The 15,053-nt window shown below is 37.7% G+C and overlaps 1 protein-coding gene across 2 annotated transcripts in view; it reads right to left on the bottom strand.

The window, feature by feature from the left end:
* Positions 1-1,143: 1,143 nt before the first annotated feature.
* Positions 1,144-15,053, bottom strand: part of HEATR1 (HEAT repeat containing 1) — a 147,183-nt gene continuing 133,273 nt past the window's right edge. For both annotated transcript variants that reach the window (XM_072409179.1, XM_072409180.1), the window contains exons 43-44: positions 6,859-7,017; positions 1,144-1,323 (exon numbers count right to left, since the gene is read on the bottom strand). In XM_072409179.1, the coding sequence (XP_072265280.1) occupies positions 1,159-1,323; positions 6,859-7,017 (324 nt within the window). In that variant the 3' untranslated portion in view covers positions 1,144-1,158. The remainder of the gene's footprint in view (positions 1,324-6,858; positions 7,018-15,053) is intronic.

The following is a 15,053-nucleotide window of genomic DNA, read 5'->3' as shown; positions in this document are numbered from 1 at the left end:
AGCACGTAAATGGAAAGTAATTTCTCGACTAGAAGGATTTATAGTATGCCATCTCATGTTAAAAAGGTTGAGAAAGAGAAACAATGCTTTCTTTAATCACCTGGGCGATTAGCCCGACCTTGGTTCAAGGTAAGTAAACTTGCTACAATCGTTTACCCCGAACCAAGGTCGGGGTAGCTAAAAGTATAAACACGCGTTACATTGCAATCCGATTGTCATACAACATTGCCTTACAGAAGGGCAATGACCCAAAGCATACTTCAAAAAGCACCCAGAAATGGTTTAGGACACAGTGCTGGAGAGTGGCCAGCAATGAGTCTAGGTCTAAAGAGCACCTGTAGGGAGATCTAAAAACATCAGATGGAAGAAGAAACCCTTCATATCAGAGACCTGGACCAGCTGGCAAAGGAAGAGTGGTCCAAAAATCCAGTAGAAAGCAAATAATGTTAGTTCCAAAGGGTGTTAATAAGTATTAAGTCGAGGGGTGCCAAAAATTTTGTCCCAGCAAATTTTGACGTCATATTCAAATATTGAACACTTTTTTTCATAGTTTTGTTGCTATATTTGTTCTACGTTTTAGTAACATTTAGGAACTATTTCTTTTGTATTTTCTCAGTTCCTATTTATGTATCATGTAATAAAGTTTATACTCTGAAGGATGTAGCAAAAAAGATTAAAAAATTTAACAATCCAAAAATTTAACTAACCCAGTTTTGCAAGACAGAAACTTCAATGAAACTAAGCGGTTTGAAATGATTGCTGGTATAGCCAAATGAAGACAAATTATTTGCAGTAAATAAATAATTTTCACACCAATTAACCAACATTGGATAATTTCTCACGGTACACCTGAAGATCTCTCATGGCACACTAGTGTGCCGCGGCACAGTGGTTGAAAATCACTGTGTTAGGGTATGCTTAACTCAATTTTGATATGTTCATGAGATACGTTGATGGTGCCTCTTTACCCAATTCATTTGTTCTCATGTTGCTATTGTTAGTTGGTAGTTTTTTCGTTACTGTGATCCTTATTTGTTTTACTGACTCAAATCAATACATTAAAATCCAGAACGGGTAGAGTTTTACTAGTATTTTACTACATAGGAGTAACAAACAGATTGGATTACCTACTAAGCAATATCTAATATCAAAAAAAACTCAAGCTAAAAAATGAAACCTCCCCACCCCAAGTTGTGATGTTTTTATGTTCCTACCTTCCATGAGTTCTGCCAAGAAAGGAATTGATTCTGGGAGCAGGGCTAAATAGTTTTCTCTTAATTTCTCCACCAAATCAACTAATACAAGCAATGCAGCAAAGCGAACCTGAGTAAAGAAAGAAAGTGTCAAGCTGTCAAACATGCAAAAAATATTGGTCACACAAAATCAGTCTGTTTCAATCAATTTTATACAGCAGTCTTACAACAAAATTCATATCCGCTTTGGGCATGTTTTTTTCCCTTACCTATAGGGAAAAAGGGAGTGCCTAAATATTTTAAGATAAAACAGCAGTAAACATTCTAAAATAACTGAGCGGGGAAACTAGTAGTTTTAGGACCTTATACTGTTGTGACATGTCACACAATTTGCCTGCCATTTTGTACACAAAAGACAACAGTTCGAAATGTGATATTTACAGACTTTTCATGGTGCTCTAATTTGATTTCTAATTGCAGAAGAATGGCTGTGGCTTTTAAAAAGACCTTAAACTAAGTCAACAAAATTGTGTTTGGAAATTACTTTTATAATGCAAAGTATCCAGAGGATTATGCCAATCACAGGGTGAGAACGCTTATGCCACTCTAGTGGCATAGGTTTTAGCTTGAAAAATGGTGGAAACCGTGATGAGGGCTGACAAAGTTATTCCATTATCTCACCTAAGGAAAGTGATTATCTAGTTTGGGGGATCAATGAAAGCATTAGGAAGACCTAATTTTAGGAGCTTGTATCATTGGTGTTATTGAGTGTATAGTAGAGGGTTACAGGTAACTGAGTTTGGTAGAAGTCCCCTGGTAAATGCAGTATGGTCAAGAGATTAAAAGAGTATATATTAAAATGTATTTTTTATATTTGTGTATATAGAAGTGTTGTGGATCCAATCTTTGAGAATGTGGAGTATGGACATATTTCTTTATTTTAGAGGTTAAGACCCCATAGCCAAAGGTGTTTATTCTAAGATGGATAACTTACAGTTGAGGTCTCTCTCCTCTGATTTATAAAGGCGGAAACAAAAGTTTACTTTTTGTAAAGAAGGGGTATTTTGTTAGATAGGCAGAGTTTTTAAGAGATAACAGCTGAGTTGAGGAAAAATTCATTTACATGATAAGGGTCAGTATGCCCAAAAATGGACAAGATAAAAGGAGTACCAAGTTGAAAAGGTCTGCCACATGAAGTGCAAGCAAGGGCAAATATAGACCAAAAAATAGAAGTGGAAAAAATTTGAGTAATCACTACCAGGTAGGAGAATTTCTGCTCGACTGAAAAGGAAAGTTGACGTGCCAAGGTGGTTTGTGTTTTGGGCATAAGGAGTGACTGTTTTACAGAAATGCAAAGTGTATCCAGAGATCTACCCGAAATGTTTGTATATTATCAACAGAGGCAACGCAATCGCTGATAAACGGCAACATATTGTACGCAAAGGGCAACATTTTCAATTAGTTGGAGACAATTCTTCATTGCTTTTTTAAATCATTGTTTAATAGTGGTGGTTTTAAATAGAAGATTAAAGATACAAAAAGGCCCGCTTGGGCATTCTCAGTCCTCAAAATAAATTACCCATGCTAGAAGCAAGGAGAAGCAGATTTCTCTAATTTAGCAGTTTTACTGGAGGTGGAAAAAAGTAAAAAAAAATTGTTTCTTTCTGTTCTGCCATAAAAATAACAAACTCTTTCTCTGCATTGGATGGTTAGTCATGGGATTTAGGGATGGGATGAGATTTTCATAGCCCCGAGTATGAAGAGGACTGGGTAATTTTGTCACTAACGTATCACAATATCAAAACCCAGTGCTTACATGAAGGCACTTCAGTTTGCTTGCATGTGTGGGAACATGGCTGACTGTAGGGCAGTTACATTTTACCTGAAATTCCCCACATAAGTCTTTGAGCCAACAGAGCTGGCTGCCCTCCTTAAGAACACTAAACTAAACTTAAGACTTGTTCAAGGAAGATTTAACATCCTGGGCAGTAACCCCGAGTGTGGCTGGGGGTAAAAAAAAAAAAAAAAAAGCTGAAAGTGTAGCTAAAAAAAGTAATAAAGACTTTCCTGGTCCCACTGGCGTCCTCCAGTGTCCTGGCCAATCTCTTCCTTCAATCTGACCCCCAGCGAGTGCGCTGACATTCCCTTGGAGTTCCTGGCGACGTTGGTGTGTGCAGCCGTTGTTAGGGGCGTGGCGGGAATTTCAAACTATTTTGTATTACATTCAACACAAAATAACTGTATTGAACGCAATATACTGGATTTAATTCTTAAAGCAGTACATTATCTTTCATGAAAATGTATTTTACAGTATGATATATTATGAGTATAAAAGTTTGAAACACAAAATCATGTCTAAGTTTAATAATTTTTTTTTATTTTATTATTTTGATGTGATTTTGTGTTTTTAAAACTATTATCCTCATACTATTATATTATACTGTAAAGTAAATTTTCATGAAAGACAATGTACCGCTTTTAGTCATATGACTCCAGACAGAAATAAACCGCCCAGGAGGTTAATCTATGGCCCGTTGGGCTTTTTAATCCGCTTTTGCACATAATTGATATCAGTTCATACAAACACTCTCCATCCATCTGATACTAGCCAGGGCAATCTGTCAAATTTTAAAAGTTGATGTAGCCCCTTGGCCAAAAGTTTGCTAACCCCTGCAGTAGCATAACCCATGATACCTATGATAAAGTAAAATTAACTGGTCTATATATCCTGTTAAAAGGGAAAAAAATACAATCACGTTATCACTAAATCAGCTCAATTACTAAAGCTTTTTTAGGAATTGGAAAATAAATAAAATATGGCATGCTGGGTTCTCTACTTTCCATATATATTGCTCACTTTAGCACCTTATGAAATTTTCAATCTATAGCTGATTTTTAGATAAATAGAATCCATAATTAGTTTGAATAACCCAGTTTAAAACATCTTAGTGAACATAAAATCATGTGCAAATTTTACCACACAAATATTCCCATGACAGAGACCTGGGGGAGAGAGGAATTTGACGCAATAGGAGTGTAAGGAATGACACAAAGCACCACTTTCGGGTACCTTCATGTTCCTGTGCAAAAGTGACAGAATATAAAGATCCAAGTATAACTGATCAACTTTTTGACATTGTTAAAGCATACAATTGTGTTCTGAATAAGCAGTCCAACATCATTAACCTGATCAGTCACTGTTTTTGGTAGAAATTATATTTTCACATGGCAAACAATTTACCAGTAGGTATAGTAGAGTAATAAAAAACCAGCAGACCCAACAGTCATAACATGAACGCTGCTGATTCTGTGTAATTGAATAAAATGAAAATTCAAAAGAATTGCAGTGTGAATTCAATTAGCGAGGCCATTCATTCTGTGACAAAACAGGTGTCAATTACGGCCCTTATTTAAGGAAAGAAAGCAGCAAATGTTGTACATGCCATTACAATTAGAAGAAGCCTATGTAAAGCCAAGCTATTAGAAGAATGACCCCGTAAAAGTCTCAATATTGATAAAAAAGCATGTTGAAGATGTTACAGTTTGTCAAAGAACACACTGACTGTCCCAAAGAGAAATTATGCAACATTTTGTGGACTAATGAAAGCAAAATTGTTCTTTTGGCGTCTAGTGACTGCAGACAGTATGTCAGAGGACCCTCAAACACTGAATTCTAGCCACATTACATTGCTAGTAGTGCAGTGTCTACAGTTAAGCATAGGGGTAAAAGCACCATGATATGAGGATGTACCTAACACTATGGAGTTGGGCTTATTTATAGCATTCTAGAGACCATGCATCAGTTTGATTGCATCAAAATGCTTGAAAAATGTCTCTGATCTCAAGCTATTGGTTGCTAGGGCTCATATTTCTCTTGGCGTTCGATTACAGGGTTTCCAATAAGGTGGATTCCTGAACCTTCAAACCCGTTGTGTTCTGCCAGCCTGCTAATCTAGTCTGTCCACTTTGAAGATTTTAAATTTCCACAACATGCCTTATATCTTCCCCTTCTAGTGGGCATCAGTTATAATCTAGCTAGTGGACTGGTTCCATAATAGAGACCGGGTAGATAGCTCCATCTTGCATGTCCGCCACCCTCTCTTGGGCTTAATCGATTTGTTACATTTATGGGACAACCTCCTCAGAGACGGTAAATTGTCTACTAAACCTGGTGCCATGATCCCTCTATTCAACAACCCTGTGTTTCCACCAGTAATGGGTACAGAACGCTTGTTTTCAGGAGTGCTAAAGAAGACTGCCATCTCCACAGCATGCTCCAAAATGGGCGACTCTCTGTACTCCCTAATACCCAAGAATGTGGAAAAATAGCTCACTGATTTTATTATGGGCAGCTATCTTCGCCTCATATTTTCGCATCACAACCTTGCTAAGGTTTTTATAGAATGGAGCAAGCTTTGTATTCACTGCTAAAGTGCATTTCTGATAAAAGTATTTTTCAATAATTTCAGCATTATTAATAGAAAACTGGGAATATTCATGTACTGGAAAAATGTGCTAGTTAACCTATTGTTCACACATATGCTTCCATATTTAAAATGATTGAATATTGATGAGCTGCAGTTTAAAGTTCTGAGGATGAAGTTTTTGTTTTTCCAGTTCCGTTATACATATATTGTTATTATGTGATGATAAATCCATCATCCAAAAGCTGTAAAAGGGGACCACATAGATAAGTATAAATTAATTCTTTAGCTTTGGACGTGAAAGTCCATAAACGTCATAGGTCGTAAGAGAGTTCTTTTCCTACCAAGACAGGTCAGCATGGTGAACTACGAGTCTAGAGTAAGTGAGGGGGAAAAGGAATATAGGAAACTAGCTAAAGTATATAGCAAATGGAATTATTGCGGTTTCTCAGGCTAGCAATACTTTTTTTATTTTTTATTTTATCAACATTTAATTGGTAGGTCTACATCCGCTAGCGTATATACGTTTTTAGGGCACTCTTTCTCTAAAAATCTGTCAGAAGCTCTGTTTAACCTAAAACTTCCCACGTGCACTAATAGTCAGTTTTGGTTGCCATGGTCTGCCATGTTTCTTGTCAAATAAAAAAATAGAAATGATACTTACTGATTGTATGAATAGATTTCCATGAGCATGGTCCCCATTGCTGAATAACTACACGTGTGAACTGCGGGTGCTTGCAACTCTTGCTATAATAGGCTACAGTTCAAACTACAAATGGCCTGATACCCTTTTATCTATGGTGTATTCTCCTGATCTAAGCACCCCTCCTAATCCTTTGCTTTCTTACCCCGTTTTTGTTTCCTCCATTTGTGTCTTAGGTATTTTCACCTGCCTTTCATAATCGCAACTTTAGTTAAGAATGTTGGGTTTGGGGCTCATCAGGTACCTGCAGTAGGAAATTTATGAAGATTTACCTGCCTAAGCTCTCCATTATGTCCTAAAACACAGATTCTTGTTTTTTAGTAATATCTTGGTGCTTTGTTATATTGTAATATTTCTTATAGTCTGTGTTCATATACCTAATCTAGCTTGTAAATGTATAGTTGGGTACCTTACTTCACTTGCTACCTTAATCATTTGCTATTCTGTTAATTGTAAGTCTCTGTGTGACTTAGTTGGTGTTGTATGCATGTATTCCTGTTATTATTAACAAACTTTAATACAATGAAAATGCCCCTACCTTTGCAGAAGAGTGTCGCATCTTTAGCAGAATCTGGTAGTTAAGTGGTTTCCATAAAGAATCGTCGGCCATGGCAACAGAGAATTGGGCTATGCAGGGGACCAAGCTCTTGTTCACTCTTGATTGAAACTTCTCATCTCCACCAAGTAAGTTTTCTATCTAAAGGAATTAAAAATATAAGAAAATGTTTCTTTATATTTACTGTAAAATTATTTTATTATTAATCTATTAGGAAGATATAGTAGATTTGCAGGTTTATTGCTCTGCAACTAAGAGTTTGGCAAACAATGGGTTGGATCTGTGATCCAAAACAAACATTACGAGTACATTCGCAACCAAAAACAAAAATAATATAAAAACTTGTCATAAAATCATATACATCAGAAATACTCTGTTACTAGTAGTTTGGACATTCAGAAGCAGGCATTATTTTTTTTTTCTAAATTATCACATTTGTTCTTAGGAATGTGCCTGCCTGTCTTTTCCACGCAGAGCCAACCAGAATTTCCAACACCAAACGCACAGAAGGACCTCTGACTTCATGATTAGGCCAACTAACAATCTAATGTATTTTTTTCTAGAAAATTTTTATATAAACATGTAAATATTAATTTAACGGTATGCTTTAGATAGATTTTAGCTCTTTTTACGCTAACATGCAACATTAGGTTTGCCTCCTTATGCATTTGGGTCAGGCATAATCCAGTTCAACAAAGCTACCATGGTACATAAATCATAAAGGAGGGACCCAGAATTGAGCAACAGAAAAAGGGTGGTACATATTCTCTTGCTCATGGTAGTGCATTTTTCTGTCTTTTTTTTCCTGCAGCTTTGCACCAGGACTGAAGCTGGCATCAGGTCAGGCAGAAAAATTCACCTTGTAGAACTTACAAAATGTGAAAGCATAAATCCAAATGGCATCCTTAAAAACCTGGGTAACAGAGGCCCTAATGATAAAATGCCCAGAATGCCCTCCCAGCCAGCCCTAGAGGAGTAGCCTGATCTGAGACCATACTACTTTTGGAGAACAGGAAACAGGGACGTCCTTCTTGAGAGGGCATCTCTCCTTGGGATTTTTCACATCATTAGAAAGACCATCATTCTTATATCACAGAAACCAAGCCAAAGACAGACCAGACCTTGGTGTTAACTAAATAGGTTTGTCCAGAGACAGGACTGATTCGCCCCACAATGACAGAATGTCGCATTGTAGGTTTCTGGAACAGACTAGACTAAGGTACAATATGGAATGGAAACAGAACTAGACAAATCCTTGATGTAAGATACCATCAAACTAGTGGATTGAAGAATACTAAGTAGATCTGAGAGGGGAAACCAGTCAGAATATGAACTTCAGAAATCTTATCTGATAGTCTAACATCTGGACAGTCAGAAACCCATTGTCCTCTACAGCCTCACCAACCTCCCTCAAAGGGAGCTTGTATAGGCTGTCTGGATAGAAAAGCTGCCAGCAGTAGGGGTTATATGGATGGCTGGCCTACAGTTTGATTGCCTAGTCTCTGGTAGGTGGCACTATACCCGTACACGTTTCAGATAATATTTATTTCATAGAATGAGAGAAATTATAGTATATTTAAACCTTAGAAATGACCTTCCCTTATTTCCTTTTGGTTCATTAAATACAAAGGAAAGTAAGCGGAAGGAAAGAAGTTTAGTATAGTCAGTGCAAAAAAAAAAAAAAAAAAAAAAAGAGAGAGAGAGAGAGAGAGAGAGAGAGAGAGGGGTGAGCGAGAAAGACTAATTGAACAATATTAGGCAAAACAAAATCAGATACTGATCCCAAATTCAGAATCTTAGTGACACACTGTAATGAAATATCAGGGCACAAGCAGAGGAAACATGGGGGTCTTGTGGTATAATGCATTACAATGGACCGCAATTAACCTTGAGGCCAGAATAAATAGCAAAGTTATTTAAATTGGTAGCTACAGCCATTGGTTCAACCATGAAGTCAAATATGGTAAGAGAGAAGGCAAGCTTGCCTAGTAGAAAATCAAGCAGAGAGGGCATTGCTCAGCTATACGTTGCAGTCGGTCGAGAATACAGCAACTCAATCCACTGAATAAAAACTGGACCCACACCCATTGACTGCAACACCCATATACCACAGAAGACCAATCCACAAAATCAATCTCTTTTTCTAGATCTCAAAAGATATTTTCCTTAGGTTCGGTTGAATCCCACCACCACCTAAAAAATAGCAATTTATAAGGGAAAATGGGTTAAAACATTAAAGAAAAGAAACAAAATAAGATCAAAGGGCAAAATTAAAGAGAACTGAAAAAGAAAAGGAGTCATGCCCAAGGTTATGGAATAAAAATTTTGGTGATAAAGCTAGATTTTCACATCTAGGCATTCCTATTTAGGGCAATCCAGTACTCTGGAGAAGAGGTGATGGAAATCCAGTAGAACCACTTCTGATGAAAAGCCTTAGCTGTTCATTATAAAAACAGAGACATTGAAGGTGACCTTTTGGTAAGGATCCATATTCAATAAAGCTTTAGACATCAATAGAAAGGGTCCTTAACCAATTTAGGGATCAAACTATGCCTCCTACATAGAATTTGTGAGTGTACCATGCTCAAAACATCGATTGAACATTTCTAGTAATTTTGGGGTAAGCAGGTGGCTCACCTATACCACGGAGGTCTTTGTCTACCGTGGAGGCCTAGTTTCTGGCTAGGAAGATTACATTACATCAGACTCTTTTACTTTTTTCCCTTACAATAAATCTCCTGGGCTATTCTGTGGAGTCAAACAAAGCTGGAACACCAGTGTTTGAATAAATGCATAGAATAATGACTTGGGGTCTAGAGTAACCTGTGAACTTAGCAAGGAACATTCCCACTCTTACCACCCTTCTTAAATCTCTCTCCCCTAAATCTCTATACGGACCAGTTAAGTCAAGTTACTATAGTGTTATTGATTACATTCATTACAATCCCTTTTAACTTGCAATAATCTTTGCAAAGATTCAGTGAATTGTTCCCCAGCACGTTACACTGCTGGGAAACCTTTCCACTCTTCTGTCAGATTATCCAAGACAGAATTTTCCTCAGTTATCTGTGGAGGAGCAAATCCAGTGTTAATCATCTACTAGGATTCTCTGGAGAAAAAATATTCATGGCTCAAACATGTGCCACCCTTAACTACTGCCCTACTAGGGGTAAGTAAAAGATTCTGTCCTCAAAAGATTATTCAGATAAGAACTTCCTAGATCAGGCATAGCTGCTTTAATATTAGTAGGGAATTGCTTGTGAATAAGTATAGTGACCCTTTTAGCATAACTAGAATAAGTGGCATGAAAAGCTTTTTGTATCCATTGTTTCCTCCCAATAAGTGGGTTTCTAAAAGTGAAATCATAAATGGTTGATATTTCTGTAAAATATAGAAAAACAAGGGACTGATGGAATTTGGAAGTGAGGTTCCATTAAATTACATCAATCGTAATAATTATCTCAGAAAATAGATCCAAAATTTGGGAACCCTATAAGGTAACAGAGCACTTCCTATGACCAAAAACAAGTGCAGAAGGCGCATGCGTGGACACCCAATACAGATGCATCTGTAAGCGGCTCCGCTCTCCTCCCTATCTCCGCTGCTGAATTCTAAAGCTCCCCCGTGGGTATCACACAGCAGCGGAGTCTAAAGAGAACACTCCTGAAACCAGTATGAAGGGGTCCAAGCAGTGTAAATCCCAGGATCAAAGTTAGTCCAAGCCTTCCTCTAACACCTGAGCAGGCTGATTGATTTTCTGAAAATGCTCTACTGGAAAGGGAGCTTGACAAAATTATAGAACATTTGAAACAAGACTTCTAAGCGCTTAGGCAGTGGTTGGACACTTTAGAACAGAAATCTGATGAAGCTATCTGAAGAGTCTCCCAAAACACCGAAGCTATTTCCTCATAGGAAGACCACCTGGAAATAAAACAAAATAAAATTGAAGATTTGGAAAACAGATCGAGGCAGGGTTATTTCCGTATCCTCTGTCTTCCTGAATCCATCAAAGATCTTGACGCCACTGTCAAAGGTTTTCTGAAGAGTCTTTTGCCGGATTATGACCATCTACACTTGAAGTTCGACAGAATTCAGAGTGCTGCCCCTCTCCCCTCCAAAACAATTGATGGCGCATGCACCCAGGGATGTTATTATAAAACCCCATTTCTATAATACTAAGAAAGCAATCATGAGAGTGGTCAGGCCCTTGATGGATACCCGATACAAATTTTTACAGATCTTTCACTGTCCAATATCCAAAAACAGAGATCTTTTAAGCCATTGCTCCAAATGCCACTGACGAACAACATCTAATATCGCTAGGCTCATCCTTTTTGGTTATGCTTTCATTACCACAACAACTTTAATTCTTTTTCCACATTTTCTGAGGGTGAATCTTTAAATCATCTGGGTCTAATTTCTTCTAACAACAAATCTCGAGCAGATGGCACCACACTTCCATATTTCCCCATCTGGACTCAAACATCAAGATCTTCCAAATCAAGTAGGAAGAGTTCTTGAAGCATCATCTTTACCACCTGATACCTGGGTTTCTGCTTGCCCATGGAACTAATATATCCCTTTATTCTGCTCAGCTATTTTACTACTCTTGAACATGGGTCTAAGCGGAATGTGAACCAGCATCCAAATCTAAAGGGTTACTGTTTTGGTCATATACATGCAGATTGTTATTTGCTTTTAGTATCAAAATAATGGAGGATGGGAGAAGGTTAACATGACCTACCTTGAAGCACGGGAATAATTTTTATGTACCTAGCTCCCCCTTTTTGATTAGATTTATGAACTCTTCTTTTTATAAATTGTTTTACTATTGACCCCAGATGCTTGCTCTGTTTATCTTTGCATTTTTTTTTTTTTTTTTAAAGTGTCACGGAGGCATTTCCTTTCTTTTTCTTGTTACCCTCCCTCCTTCATTTGGTTCCCTGGTTCCTCCGGTTGGGGATTCTCTATTACTGAAAAATGTTTAGCTTACAGGTCTGGCCCAGAAGTGACTATTGCTATGGTTCAGTTCAATGGCATTTCGTATTTGATTTTTGATGTCTGGTATTGATCAGGTTTTGACCTTAACGCATATGGCACAAGGCCTCAACTCTCCAGTAAAAAGAGTCAAAGCCTTTCAATATCATTCCTTAGGGGTTGATGTTCTGGGAAATTAAGAGAGCAATTTTCTACCCCCTCTTATCCCAAGTATTTATATAAACAGTTCCCATTAGATTTCATAGAACCCCCCCCATAAAAAAAAAAAAAAAAAAAAACAATATAAAGGCCACTACACTTTTTTTAATTAATTGCTTAACAAACTGGCTCCTTAATTTTGATAGGAGACACTAATTTAGCTCTAGATCAGTTATTAATCTTTTTTTTTAATTAATTGCTTAACAAACTGGCTCCTTAATTTTGATAGGAGACACTAATTTAGCTCTAGATCAGTTATTAATCTTTTTTGCTAACCTACAAATATCCACCCAGAGTTTGAAATTAGCTTCTCTTTTACATCAGCTTGACCTTGTGGACGCATGGAGGGAAAATGGCCCCTTAGTGGGAGACTATACTCACTACTTAACCCCTCAAACGATATGGGAGGATCGACCATATTTTGTGCAATCCTCATGTATCCCACACACAACTAATGCACATATCCTCACTACATGTTGGTCAGATCATGACCCTGTATTCATTAAACTAACTGGCATAGGTGAAAAAAAAAACACACAGGTTCACTGCTAGCTAATAGGCTCCACCCCAAAAATAGGCTAGCGCTCCCTCTCTAACCTAAAACTTGGAGATTGCAGGTTCTCAAAACCCAGCCTTAGTGCTGGAAGCCTTCCATACATTCTACACCAATCTCTATGTGCCCCCCACACAAAATCCTAGAGCTAAGGCAATTAAAAATTTGAAAATGGATAGTGCCCCTGGCACAGATGGATTCTCAAACACATACTATGAGATATTAAAAAAAAAAAAAAAACTACTGGCCCCTTATTTATTTTATTATTTCAATTATATAGGTGAAGGCAACACGATCCCCAAGAAGGGGAACAAGGCCCTAATTAGTGTTCCCCCCAAACCAGGCTCTCTATTTCACTCCCTCAGCCTCTATCTCGTGAGGGCAATACGATCCCCAAGAAGAGAAAAAAAAACAAGGTGTTAATTAGCGTTCTCCCCAAACTAGGCTCCAATTCACTTCCTCAGCTTCTATCTCTATCAATCTCCGGTGATTCAGATACAGAGAGGCACTAGACAGGGATGCCCGATATCTCCATTATTTGCCCTTGCCATGGAACCCCTGGCCCTCTCTATTAGACAAACCCAGATATTAGAGCGATGAAGTGTGGCCCCACAGAACATAAATGTGTATTATATGCGGACAATATCCTCATGTATGTCTACTCCACACTGATAACTCTGCCAAATCTCTTTATTCCCTAAACCTTAATCTTCCACAACCCTTGGTCTCCTATCTCCTTCATTCAAAATAAATTCCTTCATTTATCTGGAACAACAGTTAGATAAAGCCATCATTTTATATGATGTCATACTCAAGTACGTGACCGAACAAGTGAAGGGCAGAACATTTGTCGTTTATCTAACTTGAAAGAGTTGAGGCTATTTTGGAGTTTGACACTGCCCAGAAGGTTGAAGCAATTATTTATGAGTTGTGTTGGCATATTGGTTGTGTTCTCAATACATTTTTGTATGTATGACCATATTTGAATGTATGGAATTGTATATAACGTATTATAACTATATTGGGGGATGTCACACCCATCGGGTGTCACACATACACATCTATTCTTATTGAACTGCTGCTGTAACCACCCATGAAGATTTTTGAATAAATACACAAGCTATTTTTGATACAGAAGAAAATCCTGTTCTTAATACGCCTAAACAACAATAATTATAATATTTTTTTTACAACAACAAGCCACATAGGATTAATGCATCCTTGTACACACCAAAATTCATGGGAGGTCTTGGGGTTCCTAATCTCATGTTATCATCGGGCTGCCCAGATAGCAGCTTTAGGCCAGACTACAATGCCAGACTGTAGACCACAGTGGACTGCTTTAGAGGCTCTTTCTTGCCCCTCTATTCCCAAAGAGGTATTGATGTGGATGCCCAATAGCACAGAAAGGAGCAGATGATGGGCAGAGAATGGCATGTTTTTTTCCTCTGTTTGGCATGGTCAAAAAAAGAACAGAGCTCTTCACTCTGCTCATTCTACATTAGCGCCTCTTTGGAGCAATCCTGAGTTTCCCCCTGGATGCGATCACTCACAATTCAAATGGTGGAGAAACAAGGGATTTTTACGAACAGATGACTTGTTAGATAGTAAAACGATCATTAGTTTACCAACTAGAAAAGACAAACACAATTCCATCACCTGATATTTTACATGCAACTGAAATAGTTTGTGCAAGCAAAATTCAAAGGACTGCCCCAACCACTGCAGTATTCTGCATTTGAAAGGTCTTGCCTTTCTTTCTCTGAAGCAAAAGCTAGAATTTCTTTTACTTACCTTAGCATATGATTCCCAGAAAGAAAAAAAAAAATTTTTTTTAATGACACACTGAGAAACCGATTTGAAAAAAGAATGGGAGATGCAGGAATGGCAGGATACTGCAAACTCTGTTTCTTCTATATTACTAAACACATAGCTTTTTGAAGCAAACGTTAAAGTTTGGATGAGATGGTATATGATGCCAATGAGATTGCACAAAATAATCCCACAAATTTCTCCGTCTTGGAGGCTGTGGTCAAATTGACACAATACTTCATTCTTGGTGGAGTTGTCCCTGGGTCAAGAGATTTTGGATTAAAATTTAATTTTCTCAGTATGTTAAGCTCTAAAAGCATTGACGGCACCTTTTTTTCTACACTAGACAAATCTGTTCCAAAATCCTCAGCTCCGCTGATTTCTTTTTTCCTTTTAGCAGCCTGTATATCAATACCGTGCTATTGGAAAGCGAGTAATATTCTGTTGGAATTCACTAAAAAAAACTAAACTGGATCATGGTAAATGACAATGACATTTACCATTAAAAATAAACTAGGCAACTTTCAATAAACCTGAGATCCATGGATTGAGTACAGTTAAATACTTGTTAACCTAACTGGAGGAACCACACCCCACTCCCTTACCCCCCACCCCC

The sequence above is a fragment of the Pyxicephalus adspersus genome, chromosome 4 (assembly GCF_032062135.1).
Source record: "Pyxicephalus adspersus chromosome 4, UCB_Pads_2.0, whole genome shotgun sequence".
Lineage (NCBI taxonomy): Eukaryota > Metazoa > Chordata > Amphibia > Anura > Pyxicephalidae > Pyxicephalus > Pyxicephalus adspersus.
Note: the sequence above shows the minus strand (reverse complement) of the source record. Positions and strands in the feature narration are given on the sequence as shown.